Source organism: Fusarium flagelliforme, assembly GCF_020744385.1.
Source record: "Fusarium flagelliforme strain FIESC 12 MPI-CAGE-AA-0113 chromosome Unknown B0J16scaffold_7, whole genome shotgun sequence".
Lineage (NCBI taxonomy): Eukaryota > Fungi > Ascomycota > Sordariomycetes > Hypocreales > Nectriaceae > Fusarium > Fusarium flagelliforme.
The window spans coordinates 2,249,638-2,264,673 of record NW_025763509.1 but is presented as its reverse complement, the minus strand read 5'-3'; the positions used below and the strand labels follow the sequence as shown (position 1 = coordinate 2,264,673).

General features: G+C 48.0%; 6 protein-coding genes and 1 non-coding gene across 7 annotated transcripts; 4 read left to right on the top strand and 3 right to left on the bottom strand.

The window, feature by feature from the left end:
* Nucleotides 1–877: 877 nt before the first annotated feature.
* Nucleotides 878–3,136, bottom strand: B0J16DRAFT_349402 (copper amine oxidase). Its single transcript, XM_046128901.1, has 4 exons — nucleotides 2,765–3,136; nucleotides 2,149–2,719; nucleotides 1,978–2,103; nucleotides 878–1,928 (listed from the first exon to the last, which is right to left on the bottom strand). The coding sequence occupies exons 1-4, from the start codon at nucleotides 3,097–3,099 to the stop codon at nucleotides 948–950; spliced, it is 2,013 nt and encodes a 670-aa protein (XP_045979315.1). The 5' UTR covers nucleotides 3,100–3,136; the 3' UTR covers nucleotides 878–947.
* Nucleotides 3,137–3,536: 400 nt separating this feature from the next.
* B0J16DRAFT_358275 (amino acid/polyamine transporter I) lies at nucleotides 3,537–5,298 on the top strand (the record flags this gene model as incomplete). Its single annotated transcript, XM_046129573.1, has 5 exons — nucleotides 3,537–3,772; nucleotides 3,821–3,897; nucleotides 3,948–4,223; nucleotides 4,272–4,440; nucleotides 4,491–5,298. The coding sequence occupies 5 exons, from the start codon at nucleotides 3,537–3,539 to the stop codon at nucleotides 5,296–5,298; spliced, it is 1,566 nt and encodes a 521-aa protein (XP_045979314.1).
* Nucleotides 5,299–5,991: 693 nt separating this feature from the next.
* On the top strand, nucleotides 5,992–7,156 carry B0J16DRAFT_404875 (uncharacterized protein; the record flags this gene model as incomplete). The annotated part of the gene is made up of 1 exon (XM_046132838.1): nucleotides 5,992–7,156. The coding sequence occupies one exon, from the start codon at nucleotides 5,992–5,994 to the stop codon at nucleotides 7,036–7,038; it is 1,047 nt and encodes a 348-aa protein (XP_045979313.1). The 3' UTR covers nucleotides 7,039–7,156.
* Nucleotides 7,157–7,484: 328 nt separating this feature from the next.
* B0J16DRAFT_t294 lies at nucleotides 7,485–7,574 on the top strand. Its single transcript has one exon. It is a non-coding gene; the product is annotated as a tRNA-Ala (tRNA).
* Nucleotides 7,575–9,401: 1,827 nt separating this feature from the next.
* On the bottom strand, nucleotides 9,402–12,340 carry B0J16DRAFT_418367 (uncharacterized protein; the record flags this gene model as incomplete). The annotated part of the gene is made up of 5 exons (XM_046133760.1): nucleotides 9,402–10,103; nucleotides 10,152–10,867; nucleotides 10,914–11,238; nucleotides 11,286–11,979; nucleotides 12,054–12,340. 5 exons carry the CDS (start codon nucleotides 12,338–12,340, stop codon nucleotides 9,402–9,404), a joined length of 2,724 nt encoding a protein of 907 aa, XP_045979312.1.
* A 321-nt stretch (nucleotides 12,341–12,661) lies between these two features.
* On the top strand, nucleotides 12,662–13,759 carry B0J16DRAFT_324427 (uncharacterized protein; the record flags this gene model as incomplete). Its single annotated transcript, XM_046125827.1, has 3 exons — nucleotides 12,662–12,729; nucleotides 12,778–12,936; nucleotides 12,988–13,759. The coding sequence occupies 3 exons, from the start codon at nucleotides 12,662–12,664 to the stop codon at nucleotides 13,757–13,759; spliced, it is 999 nt and encodes a 332-aa protein (XP_045979311.1).
* A 441-nt stretch (nucleotides 13,760–14,200) lies between these two features.
* Nucleotides 14,201–14,737, bottom strand: B0J16DRAFT_388798 (uncharacterized protein; the record flags this gene model as incomplete). Its single annotated transcript, XM_046131772.1, has 2 exons — nucleotides 14,201–14,505; nucleotides 14,623–14,737. The coding sequence occupies 2 exons, from the start codon at nucleotides 14,735–14,737 to the stop codon at nucleotides 14,201–14,203; spliced, it is 420 nt and encodes a 139-aa protein (XP_045979310.1).
* Between the last annotated feature and the right edge of the window lie 299 nt (nucleotides 14,738–15,036).

Genomic DNA, 15,036 nt, shown 5'->3' with positions numbered 1-15,036 from the left:
AAGAATCTAAAGGTATATAGACTAGAACCTAAGGTCCCTGCTATTTATAAAATACCTAGTATTTAAGATATACAGGTATTACTCCTATAACCTTACATAGGTTAGACTAGCAATCTTAGACTATAAGCTACTTTATAAGCTATATATACAGTAAGTAAGTATAACTTTCCTTAGATAGTAGAAATAATAGCTAAGATACCTAGCTTATTATATTATTAGAGGTAGAAAGATCTCTTACCGTTAGAAACTATTCCTTAAGATTACAGTATAGACTTAGAGCTATATATAGATGCAAAATGCACTAGCTATATACACTACAGTTAGACTTAATGTATCCCTGTAAAGAGAAGGTTACAGTCTAGCTTTTTAAAAAGAAGGATCTAAAAAGACCCTAATAGAAAGCTTACACAAAAGAAAGTTCGTTTACACGTGACGTAATAAGGAGCTAAAAGTAAGGAAAACACAGTAAATCACGTTAGATCCCTTCGCAAAGGGAACAGACATATCTTACGTGAAGATCTTCATCTGCCGCCCTCCCCCGCGACTAAGCTTACAACCTAAAGCGGTAAGAATTCTCGAAACAGTCCGTGCGCTCTTGTCTTATTGGCTAACACGTACTGAGCTGAATTCAGCTCTGCTCTTTCTGGCAATCACCGTCTAGTAATCGCCGCTGATCTTTTATCGTTATGTAGGTAGAAAAGAACTTACTGTAGCATTTGCGCAGCCGGGCGGAGCTGAAGGATTCTGTCAGCTGACTATTGTCTCAAGCTATGCTCGGCAGTTGATTGCCTTACTGATATCAATTACGTATTGGACCACATAGCAAGACCTATTCATTGTCTTCCAGGACTGAATCAACAGCAGACAATAGAGTAATCTGGGATGAAAGTATAGTGTACCAGATGATATATACGACTGATCTATCAATACATACTTTCTGAAGTAATCTAGAGTTTAACTTCATCTCTACAACATCCAGACGTTAACCTCGATCCAATATCCTTATCCGAAGGCACGTCAATCGACGGGTTCCCTGTAAAGAAGTCTGAAGGCGTAATATGCAACTGAAGCATCTCCACAGGCATAACCGGCCAGTCCTCAATCCTAGGATTGTGCGTAAGTCCAAAGACGCTCCACAGAACGATATCCTGATTCAGAACATCTTCATTGCGATCTGCTGCGTCGCTGACACCACCCACTTCAATCTTGCTCTGAAGTGTATACCTTCCTCCAGCATATAGTTCGTGGTCCTTGTACCTGGTAACCCAGAGGTGATGCTTGGCGAATAAAGCACGTTTGGCCTGGACGCTGTTCGGGTCGGCTAGCAGGAGCTGGGTTGGTGGCGGGGTAACCTTGTATCCTACTGGGTTACCGGTGATGGGATTCAATTTATTCAGGTTCTGTACCTTGAAAACTCGGTTGTTAAAAGGTGCTGCATCGACGCCTTGGGAGGTAGTGATCTGCGTCTTCCGCACCTCATATAGGTTGCCATTGGGATTTGTCCGACGGTCCATCCGAAGAGGGAGACTCTCTTCCTGAACCACGGTGTTTTCATTTCCATCAACCGCGGGATCCATACGCACGCAAAAGACATGTTGATGGTTCTGCGCCAATGCTCCAGGACTAACAACATTGCCCCAGTCACTTGTCTTACCAGGATCGATGTTGACAACCGAGACGATTCCTGTTGCTCTGGCCTCCACGACAATGCCGGCTGATTGGTCGAACTTATAATTGAAGATATACTCATAGTTGGCAAGAGTAATGATAAACTGGATGACAAGTTCTCGACGTCGTGTTACAACGGCACGGCCAGTGCGCCAGTCGGTATGTTTCCAGTTGATGCCGTTGTCTTGTTCGTGAAGACAGATGACGTTCTTTGTGTCTTCGGCAGTCCCGTCGGAGTCAATAAGAACACCGTTGAAATACTAGGATGATGTTAGACCTAATCAAATTCAGCATAGACATCTATCATACCTTGATGACTCCAAGACAATCACACCCAAGTGTCAAATTGTTAACGGCATTGCCGAGACCACCATCACCAAAGTCGAAGGCTTGCTTGCGATGGTAAGGCGGCCGTGGGTCAGCGTAGGGAACAGTCTAGAAATTGTCAGAAGAGCTATCAAACGGGCGGACTCATTTTACCATATCGCTGATACTCAATCTGTACATAATCGGCCGACCATCGTATCGGATATCGTGCAGAACAGCTCCTTCACGAGGATTGAATGTCACACGCATCCGCCACTTTTGCCACTGAACAAGGTTGCCTTCAACAGAAAAGCTGGGTCCATTCGGCTGCACGACCATCAAAGGCTTCAAATCCTGCCGAGTGCCCCCAGGAAGAAGCTCGGGGACATACTCTGCGGACTTGCAGTGATCAAGCAGACCAGGCGCGTGCGTCTTAGCCGTCAGACTGTCGCCCTTACCACCAGTGGCCGCTTCTTCAATGCGAACGATCTTCTTCGTTCTGGCATCCATAACAGGAATAAGAGGGATTGGATGCGAGTAAAAGTTGGTGTCTGGGCCCTTTCTCGTATCGCGAGCGAAAATGAGGGCTTGAAAATAACGTGTGTTGCCATCTTGAATATCTGGCGCACCGTAAGGCCAAGGCTCAATAACAGGCTCGAATCCAGTGGGCAGCTTGATTTTGCCGAGCTTCTCCTTGAACAACTCGGATTCTTGAACAGCTTTCACGACAGTGTCAAACTCTTGCCTAGTCGAATTAGTAAAGCACCTGGGTAGTTGCTTATATACTCACATAGTAAGACTTGATTGATGCTCGGGGCTGATGACCTCCTGCTCAACGATGGTCCTTTGAGTCAGATCAACTACCGACTCATAATACTGCGCTTGCTGATCTCCACCAATGATGTCGTAGAACACTTGAGCGCAACGGTCAGGTCGCGGAGATGTCGTGTGCAAGTTCCCAGAGTGCTCAAGTTCTAGAAACTTCAGAACTTCCTCTTTGGGCGGCTCAAAGAGATAGGATTGTCTAAAGTATAATATCGAACCAGGATGTGCTTCCTTGACAATGTCTCGTGCAAGGTTCGTTTCCCTACTGCTTAACGCAGAGAGGGGATGAGGGAAAGCCATGATGGATAATTAGGTGATTGGGAGGAAGAGAGGACAGTCAGAATGATTATGCTTGGAAGATAAGAATGAGTTTTGCAGGTCTCAAATACTTGACGAGATATCGGAATGTCCTCGGAAAACATTTCCGAGCATTGGTATTAAAACTGTCGGAATGCGGAACCTGACTCATTCCCCCAGCAGCCTTATCTTCATCTACACCAACTTAGGTCTTAGCGTTCAACTTCCCCGCGTTATCAGTAACGATCTCTCATCCAACTTCCTTCCCTGGCTAGCGTCTTATCGGCCTGTAAGTGCCGGTAGACTGCGTACGTCTTCTTATCAATTCCTTTTTATACATGGCCAGCGCAGCGACGTTCCGAGCTGACCGCGAGAATTTATATCATTTAAAAATGTCTTCTACCTTTGAAAAATACGATGCAGACCTCGAGAAACATCAGATGGCTTCTGTAAAGGACAACGGAAATGCTGTCGAGGACAGAAACACAGCCATTGCCACGAACGAAGATGCTTTGCGTCTTGCACAGCTCGGCCATGCCCAGGAGTTACGTCGAGAATATTCATTGTTCTCTCTGGGCGCATTATGCGTCTGTCTCATGGCAACTTGGGAAGCTTTGTCAACTGTCATCGCTACAGCTTTGATCAATGGAGGAGCACCATGTCTTTTCTACAATTAGTACGTGTTATCTTTCCGGTGACTGCACACACCACTTATAAACCTCAGTGTCCTCTCAGCTATCTGCTCACTGTGCATTGCAAGCTCACTGGGTGAGATTGCGTCTATATACCCTACAGCAGGAGGCAGGTCAACAACGGTTTTTATGATTATACTCCTCGCTAACTTGCGCTAGGACAGTACCACTGGGTGGCAGCTCTCACGTCCTCGTCGATCCGATCGCCCGCATCGTTTATGACCGGCTGGACTTGCGTAGGGGGGCAAGTGGTCTTGACAGCCTCGGCTGCCTTTGCCGCTGGTCTTCAGGCACAAGCTCTTGTCATCGTCAACGATTCCTCATACATACCACAGCGGTGGCAAGGTCTTTTGTTCTACTGGGCTATTCTGTTCTATGCTTTTGTGCTCAACGTCTGGGGTCACAGAGCCTTGCCGTTACACAATACCGTATCCGGTCAGTATCAATACGCTAAATCATGCCGCCTATTAATATTCGCTGCAGGTATCATCCACGTTGTTGGATTCTTTGCCGTTGTTATCGTTCTTGGCGTTATGGCCCATAAGAACTCTGCTTCTTTTGTTTTTACAGAGGTTACTAACTACAGTGGGTGGAGCGATGATGGCGTTTCATGGCTTGTCGGCCTTTTGAGTGCCGTGTACCCTTTCCTAGGGTATGTATTCTTCTTCTGCCCTTCTTTTGCCTACTTGCTAACCCTCCCAGATATGATGCTGCGTGCCATCTAGCAGAAGAGATGCCCAATGCAAGTCAGAATGTCCCCATTGCCATGGTTGGCAGTGTTGGTGTCAACGCATTGATTGGTCTTGTATACGTGGTCGTACTTCTATTCTCGACTGGCTCTCTGGAGACTCTTCTAAAAACCCCGACTGGATATCCCTTCATACAGATATTCCTCGATGCAACAAAGAGCAATGTGGGCACCACTCTTCTGTCTCTTATTATTGTATGCATCGCTACTGCTGCAACCGTTGCAGGCGTTACATCCACTTCACGAACTCTATGGGCCTTTGCTCGAGACAAGTCTACGCCATTTGACAAGCATCTCAGCAAAGTCAACGAGCGACAGAAGATTCCGGTCTATGCTGTTGCAGTGACAACCGCTTTGCAAATGCTTCTTGGATTTATCTACCTCGGTAACACAACAGCTTTCAACGCGTTTCTATCTATGGCCATTATTGGCATGTATACCAGCTATGCCCTTCCCATCATTGCTATGCTCTTTGCAAGACGACGGCTTGCAGCAGCTGATGGCTTTGGTCCTTTCAAGCTGGGACGAATTGCAGGCCCTATACTCAACGTCATCAGCCTATTGTGGATTACAGTCGTTGTAGTCTTCAGTACATTCCCCTCTGCTATGCCAGTTACAGCGCAGAACATGAATTATTCTATTGTCGTCATGAGTGGGTGGACTGTTGCCGGAGCTTTGTATTATTTACTGCGAGCAAGAGCCAAGTACCAGGTTCCTACGGTGGGCTTGGACATCGTGGATGGGGTTCAACAGTCAAATTGAGTTGCTTCAGGCTATTTCCATCGGTAGTTCAACGTTTATTCGTTCTAGTTGCTTGTGTTATTGCAGAAATTGCTATAAGTGGCTGTACCATAGCGTAATGCCTTCACGCTGTTGAATTAATCTTCCGTTCTACATTGATTAGAGCATCAGCAGATAACATCCGAATAGACGTGTTTACAGTAGTGTTGTGTTCATTCTATTATTCTTTTCTATATTCGGTTTAAGAAACTAGATGTACCATAAACGTAGTAACTTGAATGCGTTTGGTGTAAATCACCGGAGCTAGGGTAGACCATTAATTACGCTCCGTACAGAACACGCTTTCTTCCTATTCTACTTGTGCAAATTGACTGTTTACTTTGTGTTCTAAATAACATTCTAGTTGGGCAACTATCTATAACACAAGGTCCAAGAGCTTGTTCAATGTTCTACTATGTTCGCCTAAACTCGCTCAAGGTCACCTGTAACACATAGCCTGTTCAGACGTCCGATGCACTTGGGTTACGAACAACTGCTGGGTCAGTTAATAGGTTTATGGCTATATATTCGAGACATGGCGGCACATAGATTTCGAATCCCAAACACAGCAGTGTAAACAATCAACCACCGACTACTACAGCCTATCAAACATCAACCTTCACAACTACCACCATTCATAGATAAAGTATCTCTGCCTCGATCCCAGTCGTCAGTATGGACCGAAATCCACAACAGACTATCGACGAAGCCGAAGGGCACCCCATTCAAGTCCAGATTGAAGAGACTGTAAAGCAGTTCAAGAACGATGTCATCCAGAACCAGCTGGAAAACCTCAAAATCTCCATCGACAACCTTGCACAGACCCCGGAACATGCTGATGCAAACACCATCCCCGGGCTCTATTGGGCTATTTTGAAAGGTCTCAGTATCCTTGCTGATCACTGTATGATGGAAAACATTGACCGATATGATCAGTCTGCGTTTCAGCAGCGGCATCGACAGATTCAGAACCTGAGTTCTTCCATCACCGATGATGATTCAGACCCTGACTGCCTTCGTTTCGTGGAGGAGGTGGGGCGTCAAAACTTTTTAAGGATCGTCCTAAGAGACAGCCTGCCGTCGCCTGAGTGGTGCTTCCCCCCGTATGACGCCTCGGGTAAGTTCATTTCACGTGCAAATATTTTCAGGTCTCTCTTTTTCCATGAGCTGAAGGGCAGTCCTTCCGACGATGCGTCTGTTACCGCTATGCCTGAAGACTCTCCTTCAAAGAAGCCTATGGACTCCCCCGAGCTTGACCTAAGCCGATATGCTGAATACCAGGATTGCCGAAACAAAAAGTGGGTGAAGGAGCAATTTGATAGCTATGAGCGGTATGTCCAGTTGCCAGTCAACGATGACGTACTTTGTCAAGCTCTTCAAGAGTATGAGTTCTGCCGCGATGGGCGTGAAAGGCTTTCCAAGGGACTAAACCTACACGGTCTAGCTGTACGAAATGGCGATCAATGGTCCTACGTTAGCGAGCACCATCCTGCAGCACCACCTTCCGGCACAATGGAGGTTATCACGATGACTCGCGCTAGACTTCGAACTGAGTGGAACGGACCAGCCTCACTAAAGGAGGAAGCTCCTGCCACTCACCCTGCTATCACTAACCTCAAGCTTGACTTTGAGAAGCTTATTGCCCCTGAATACGGTATCGTTGTGGCTTGGAAGTATTTTGAAAGCGATCCTTGGATGGATCGTTATGGCCACCTTGTCTAGGAAGACAATGATTGTGAGGCAATAGAAGCCCCTCTTGCTGAGCTGTTTGAGACGTCTCTGAGAGCTCTGAGAGGGAAGGAATAGCAATGAATTCTGTCGTTTCCGTAGCCGATCTCATCCACATTGATGTACTGGATATATCAACCACACTCATTTAACTGAGTACTAGAGAAATAAATCCTTCTTTCATTTGTCAGTGTGAAAATCGTAAAGGCAGAGTTCTACCTTGAGATTATCTTTGTCCTCTGTCCCATCTTACATCTTGCTCAATGTTTTTGTAATCCGCTGTTCCCCTGTGAGTGCTCGAGCGAACTTGGTTAGGGTTAAAGTTTAAATTGTACCCTAAAGGTAGACAATTAAGAAGCGTAGAGGTTAGACTATTGATCTGCTGGGCTAAGGACTGTTGCTTCTAGTAGACTATTACGAAGGCAGTGTTCATCCAATTCGGGCGAATGGTTTAGTGGTATAATACTCCCTTAGCATGATTCATCTGAATAACTTGGGAGTGGTCCAGGGTTCGATTCCCTGTTCGTCCAGCTCAAGCGGTTAGAATCCGCTATTGTCCCCTTCTTTTTGTATTTTTTGATGAATTAACGAAGACCGAGATTCAGTCTTTGATCAATATCGCCTGGGTAGCCAACGCACATCGCCAGTGGCTCAATTGGCCTGGCATCAGAGGCACTCTGCGAAGGCTGTCCTTTGATAGGTCTCCATGCTAGAATTCCCGTCAGGATAACGGCTACTCTGCCACTGTCTCTACCACTTCCCAACATTTGACCTCGATGCGCACGTTGAGAAGAGGGGTTATTTGTTGATTACTCTGTTCCAAATGATTGAGATTTACGGCTGAAGCCAAGGGGTGTGATTTCGGGAAAGAAATGGACATCGGATGCGACGGCATAGGGGATATCTGTAGGTTCCTCGGCATACTATTGGATTAAAGAATTATCGTCTAAGGTTTGGGGAAAGCAATAGAACTAGCCTAATCGGTAGTCTAAACTGGCATAAGGTAACTAAATCTTTTCGTCTCTTGTGCTCCTGGCGGCCAAATCTTTTGACGCCCTGGCGCCGTGGTCTGGATCCCAGAATTACAACACTGGGAGGGACAGTGACCTGATGTCAAGAACCATAGACAAGAAGGGGAATGCTGTTTCCGATAAAGAAAGAAACCTTGGTACTCTGGGCAATGGCAGCGTCAGTCAAACCATTAGCCCGTTGAGCGTGCTGTTCTGTGGCCGTGTCGATGAACTGTACTTGTGATGCAACATCCCGAAAGTCTTTGACAGCAGCATTGGCTGTCTCAGTGGTCCATGGACACATTTTCGCATTGGCTTCGTCGAGAAATGTTTTCATGACAGGTTCTTTTTTAAATTTCTTTTTTTTTTTTTAGTCTTTTCAAGGCGCAGGTTCCCAATATACAGATCAAATCAACACAAGAGCTTTCATCACAGCAGCGCTTTCATAACCGTTGTCATGACGGTTGCCATCGCCACTTCTTTCGTGCTGGGCGAATCCAGATTGGTCGACAGGACGCTTGCCAGGACAATCCGTTGCAGTAGCCTGTGCGCTACCACGCACTACCGACTGAATATTCAAGGCCGTACTGTTCTTGACGTGGACGAACTCAAGCATGTATTGCACAAGGCTGGTCTGAATCGGTTTCCGATTGCCCTGCCTGGTTCGTGGTGGACTTGTCACCTCCATCCACCATGGTGGTGTTCAACGTTGGCGCCTTCCGTAATAAAGAGTCAGTACCTTCCTTTTGTGAACTTGCGTATTCCCAATGATCAACTGAATAGGACGGCCAAGGTTGACTGACAACACTGAGAGGAGCGATGGCTTCATTTTAAAAGCAAGAAAAACGAGAAGGGGAGTCCTATCTAAGCTGAGGAATAAATATTGCTATTGAAATGTGATTCTATTATGGACACAACGTCTACGTCTTCAACAATCGAGTTAGAAGTAATTATAGTATAGTGGTTAGCATTAACGCCTTCCATTAAGAACTAAAAATGGCTTTTGTCCATACCCAGATAGCTTAGTTACTCAATATCTCTACTTTTATAAAATAACACACTTTGTAGCTTTCAACTGGCTCACTCGCGTTTTACAGTATTGTAATGCTATCGTTACGGACTCACGTTCCAGATACCTCACTAATTTTACAGAATCCCTATCAATACATACCAAAAGAAAGACTTCAATCCACTGTCACCCAGTTGTCATCACAGCGATTCGCCCATCGCCAGAGCCCCCAAAAAAGAAAAGACGTCCCTCCACTGTCACGCAACTATCGTTACAGTAATTTGCCCATCACCACAACCGTTCACCACATCATAATTCCTCGTCCTCTTCCAAAGCACTCAATCATCGCGTCGGGGTCTCTTTGTCGCAGACGGCTCAATCGCCTCGCGCGCTCTCTTCTTGTTGACCTGCTCAACTGGTTCTCCAGTCAAGGGGCTCACCATGATGATGTGATTGCTCAGGTGGGCAGGGATCGGGGGGGAGGTGGCAGGTGGTTGACTGGTCCAAACTGTGAGAGCGGCGAATTCGGCGTCAAGGGCTGACGGGCCTGGCTCGAACCGAATGTCATCGCCAGTTTGCCAGTATACGCCAGGAATTGGAGTGATAGGTGACGGTCCAGGAGCTCGGACAGCACCCGGAATACTCTCATGAGGGCAAGGGTCAATCGACTGCTCGCTTGAGTACGGAATATTGAGAAATGCTGCCTGTTTGCGAAACGCAGCTTTCTCTTCCTTCACCTGCCGGGATGAAGCTGATTTGGCTTGTGGATGACTTGCCCAACCTGGTGTAAACCACCCGTCCTCCTGTGCAAAGGCCTTGTGATTGACATCTGTGTTAGTCTCAATGTGTCTTACCAGTGAGCCGACTAGGAGGAACGATCGAGTAATGCCAACTCGCTCATAGTAAGGGCAATTTGTACCGTTGCCGCCAGCATCAACATGGTGATTGGCCTCAACACGACGGATCCACTTTGCCCGAGGTGTATGGAATACCGTTTTCATATGGTCGTTCAGCTTGATCTGAGCACTCCAAACCTTGTCCTATAACATCTTAGTAAATAAGATTATATATCAAACATAAGGACTTACCTTGACCGCTGGATCGGTAATGGTATCATCCTCTTGACATAGTGGACAAACGGTGGGGTTGTTCTTGAAGTCCTTGTGTTGAGTCAATGTATCATCGAGAAGCGCATGCATGAACGTCCGGACGGCGGTTTCATAATCAACCTCGATCGCCTCAGGGTTGGTGCGACTGTCACCGTCACCGCCAGCATCACCCTCGTCTTCATCCTCGCGGCCATCGCCATCTAGCTCGCGATGAACCTCGCTGGGGTGACTACCATCGATGGCTTGTTCCTCGAGGTCCGGTTCTGCCTTTTCTTCAAGGCCGTGAACGATTTGCTGTGTCTCATCGTCGATAGCTGGATTATCGTCTTCTTCATCCAGGTGATCGGTATCACCAAGGGTCAACTGAGCTCGAGCCTTTTCCATAACCACATCCATCAACTTGGAATCATTGAGGTGTTTCAATCGACTGTCGAAGTCCATCTTGGTCATTCGTTCTCGTTGCTTCTGAACCTCAATGCCCAAAAGTGAATCCAACGCCACCTTACGAATGCGGCGTTTGTAGTTCTTCAACTCGGCATTTGAAGCCGTATATGGGAAACCTGGGTCAGATGACATCAGCTTCACCATCAGCGCATTGACAGCGGGCCCGTGGATCTCTCGGGCCTTTTGATTTGAGAGGACATTGGCAGCCAGGGTGGTTTCTTGATCGATCTGGTGAGAATACCCCTCGAAGCCTAGATCAATTTAGCTTTTTCCATTAGGTAGGATACTATTTCTTACCTAGGTGACTAGTATCCTCATTCAATGAGATTCGGGAGACGTCCACAGCATCGCCGAGCGATAGGTAATACTTTTCAAGTACTCGTGAATCGGGGTCATGATCCATGATGGCTCGTGCAGCATCGCGGCCAAGCTGTCGGGTGAGATCGTCGGCTGCTCTGCGGCGGATAGAATAGAAGTTGAGCGCCTCTGGATAGCCAAGCTTAGACCCGCGTCGCTTGAGGTATTCACTCAATGCGCTAACGGTGACTGGTTCGTCAATTGTCCCCAACCCCCGAGGCTTACTAGCCAGAATGACCGGTTTCGGCAGATGCTCATGATTGATCTGTAGACAATCAGCTTGGGTTTAGCATATAAACTTTGATAGCCTACTGTAATATTGCGTTGATTCCCGCGCATAAGCTCATCGATCGTCGTGACACTATCGATGATCTGACGGCGGAGCGCAAGAACAAGAAGACGGTGAGGAATAGAGAAAATCAGGTTGTCAATGTTCGTGGGTGAGTTGATAACGCAGGTGAGTGACGAGTATTTTCCCTTCTGTCGGAATGTTTTCTCGGGATCCGGGTAGTTGGTCTTCAGGTTTCTGAAGGTTATGCGAGCCTGGAATCTCCCTTTGTCCAACCGGGTGATCTCGATATCACCCCAGGTGAGAAAGGGCCGATCATTCGTGTTGACCGTTCGTTGACCACTGATTCCGATAGACCCGGGACGCACAGCGCAAACGCGGGCAATACACCATGCCAGATGATGGCCTTCAGTGACCTCGATGGAAACCGCGTTGAGAGTATCATAATCGATAAGTTGACGTAACTCGGGGATTCCGACTTGGGAAAACGACGTAACTCGGCCGAGGGTAAGTCCAAACTTGGAGGTCGCATAGCGCATAGCTTCAGTGATGGCGTTGAAGAGTTGAGACTGAGTGGCTGCCGTAGTGCTGCCCCGTTTGGTGTGAATTCTCTTGTACCAGAACATCAGTGGCATTCGATGCCCTACAAGTCCACGGTAAGAGATCTTCGTTCCTCGGCGTACTCCGCGGCCAAACTTAGCGATGAAGAGGATGTAGCTATCAGGCGTTAGTAGATGACTCCAACGAGCGTTCACCAGCTGGTGACCTACAGTTTCATGCGTTTGAAGCACTCAGCCTTGTCGACCGGAAACATAGCAAGCTCCTCTTCATCTTCGGTGAAGTCTTGATTGACGAGTTGTAGCCCGGTGAGAAAGGTTTTGTATGTTTTGTAAACGTTGTTCTGCTTGATCTGGGTCTGCGCGGCGTGCCAACGCCACCCGGCAGAAGCGTCGACATGCTGCTCGAGGTCTTCGATGAGATTGAATAAATCATCGCTGTCAGCCGATATATGGTTGATTCTGTCGAAGAGAGTGTATGGTGAAGGGGCTACAGCCCCTGGTGGAGGAGGAGCGGCCATCTTTGCTGGTGCGATGATTATGATGTTGAGCGAAGAAATGACTCCTGCCCCGAGTGATGGTAAATAGAGAAGCCTCTTTGTGGCTGAGGAGCAATAGTGGGGCGGCGTGCAGAAGAACTTCCTTGAGTATGTCCTTTTCATATAGCGACAGCCACCGAATAGGCGATTTGTGCCAGTAAAACCCGCCTGGTAAGTGATTCATGGCACAGACAGCTGCCTGGCCGGTGACTGGTAGCGCAAATTTTTATCGGGCTCCAAGGGAATAACAATTCAGGCGCGTGCATCAACACTAGGCAGGCACTTGGAGTTATCAACAACAAGATGGATGCCGACCAGATGGATATCGGTGCCGAAAACCAGTCCTACGCCGAGCCCAACCCCCCAAATCCGTAAGTACTTCCCCCCTAGGTATTGAACCATCACTGACGCCTCATCAGCGCCGTCGAGGCAACTACTGTCGGCAGCTGGCCTGGTTTCCATGACGAGACCTTTTCTACCCCTACCGAACGCGTCCTCCTTCGACGCTCAGAGTTCTTGGCTCGACAGCTCCACTTGGTGTTGGCAAACCAGGAGCGTATCTTGGTTGCTCTGAATAAGTAGGTGGCCTCAATTGTCTAACATCTCTGCACTACGACTAACTGTAATAGGCGAACCCGGCGCAGCAGCATGTCATCTACTGGCACCGGCGTCAGTGACAGTACCGAGGGAAATGAGGTGAACGACTCCTCTATCTCTTTCGACGACCCTGCGATCACCAAGGCTTACGATACATTTTGTGACCCTGAGAGTGATGAGCATGCAGCTCTCACTAACGTTCACCGGGAGTTCATCGATGCACAGAAGAAGAAGCTTTATGTCAAGCGAACACCCCATTCGACCGTCGACGCCATGGCTTTCAAAGCCTACATCCAGTCAACCTTTGCAGGCAACGAGGAAGAAGTCGCCAAGTCTATCGTTGACGGCTTCGATCTGCTTAACACTGATCTCATCACCGGTGTTTATCTCGCACTCAACAGGGAGATGAAGAAGAAAAAGTCCAACTCCAAGGGCAAAGGGAAGTCCGCAGCTGCCTCCACCCCCGCTCACGGTAAGGGTGAGGGTGAGAGTGAGGCTTCTGGACAGGCTGCCGGTGACGAGGACCTGCCTTCTTCACCACTGCCTACCCGCCTTCGCAAGCGCCGAAGAGCGCAATACCTCACCAGCGCGAACCCTGCTCCCGTGGGTGATGGCGATGACTACGAACCGGATGAGGATGACGGTGATGGCGCGAGCACCCCCAAGGCTCGCAGGTCTCTCACCTCCATGAGGGAGATAAGCAATTCGACTAATTCTCAGGTGTCGTTGACATCAGTTGAGATCCGACGATCTCATCAGCAGACTCGATTTGAGAGTGAGGGTGATTTCGAGGGTCACGAATAGGGTCACTCTATCTTCACATGGATGACAAGGACGATGGTATTAAAGTGGGATAGTGGTCCGATTAATTCATTTCGTAGCGAGATACCATCAATTAAGAGTCCGTCACTGAGCCAGTATCAAGTGAGTGATCAATTTAGTAGTCTATAGCAATGTGACCCCATCGTCAATAACGTTAACCCATATGCACCAATCGCCCCAGTATATCCCTCAACCGTCCCGTCCAGACAATAACCCGCATCGCGCCTTGATGGTTCTTCGTGTTCCAAGAAGTAGTAGCCCATAGCAAACGGTCACCGTGATTTTCTGATAGTCAGCCACTGTCAATTCAGGCTGGGTAATTGGGTTGGTCGATATCTGGGGTGAGAAAAAAAGAATAAAGGAAAAGAAAGCAAGGAAATGTCTGGAGCGCCCTAGTGAGCCAGAATGGTTGGATCCTGTTGCTTATGGACCGTTGCGCCAGTTTGCTTCTTTAAAAGCCTCAAACTTTCGTTTGAGATCGACCTTTCTGGCCATCTCCTGGCTCAATTGGCTGCTCACCTCAGCCTGAATTTGCTGCGTGATCCAAGGCTTGAGGGAGGTTTTAAACGTGTCGAAGTGAGATTGCATGTCCTTTCTGGTGGTGTCAATCACCACCTGCATTTGTTGGTCGATCCAAGGTTGCATCTCCTTCTTGACTTCACCAGCGATAGTCTTGCTACTCTGCGCAATGGCAGTTTCAGCAATGCCATTAACCCGTTGGATATGGTCTTCGGTGACCTTGTCAATTCGTCTTCCAAGAAAATGTAGCCCATGGCAGGCTGTCCTGTCGCTTGCCGTTGGACGGAGGAATCATCCGAGATCCTCGGCTTATTGATGGGGTGAACCAGGTCTGCGACTGGGATTGCTGAGTGCTCCCGATAGGCTGAGTCGGAGAATGAGCAATCCTCGCTTGACCAACAGGCTAGTCACTGGTCTGGACATAGGACTGGTAGGTGGCATGATCGCTGATGTTCACTTGGTGACCGTGTTGGATGTTTGACTGCCGGCCTTCACCATTTACTGAAGATGGAGGACCGGAGACAGCAGTCCAATCGCTGGGTCGGGGAGGAATGCTAACCGAGATATCATGGTTGAGGCTCCCGTGTGAGCGTCGGTGTGATAGTGCTTGAGAAGTGTGATTCCAGACGGAAACTCTAGGGGATGACGTTGGTACCTTGATACCTGAGTGATTTTGATAGCCGCCGCCCCTGTCTTGAAAGCAAGCCGTTTGGCCGATCCTGTGCCGTTTCTGCGAGTTA

What these genes read in the sequence shown, in the direction of transcription:
- B0J16DRAFT_349402 (XM_046128901.1), bottom strand. Translation starts at nt 3,099, where the DNA reads ATGGCTTTCCCTCATCCCCTCTCTGCGTTAAGCAGTAGGGAAACGAAC. An exon ending in CATCAATCAAGTCTTACTAT is followed by an intron (nt 2,720 to 2,764) that starts GTGAGTATATAA and finishes TAATTCGACTAG; the next exon opens with GCAAGAGTTTGACACTGTCG. An exon ending in GATTGAGTATCAGCGATATG is followed by an intron (nt 2,104 to 2,148) that starts GTAAAATGAGTC and finishes GACAATTTCTAG; the next exon opens with ACTGTTCCCTACGCTGACCC.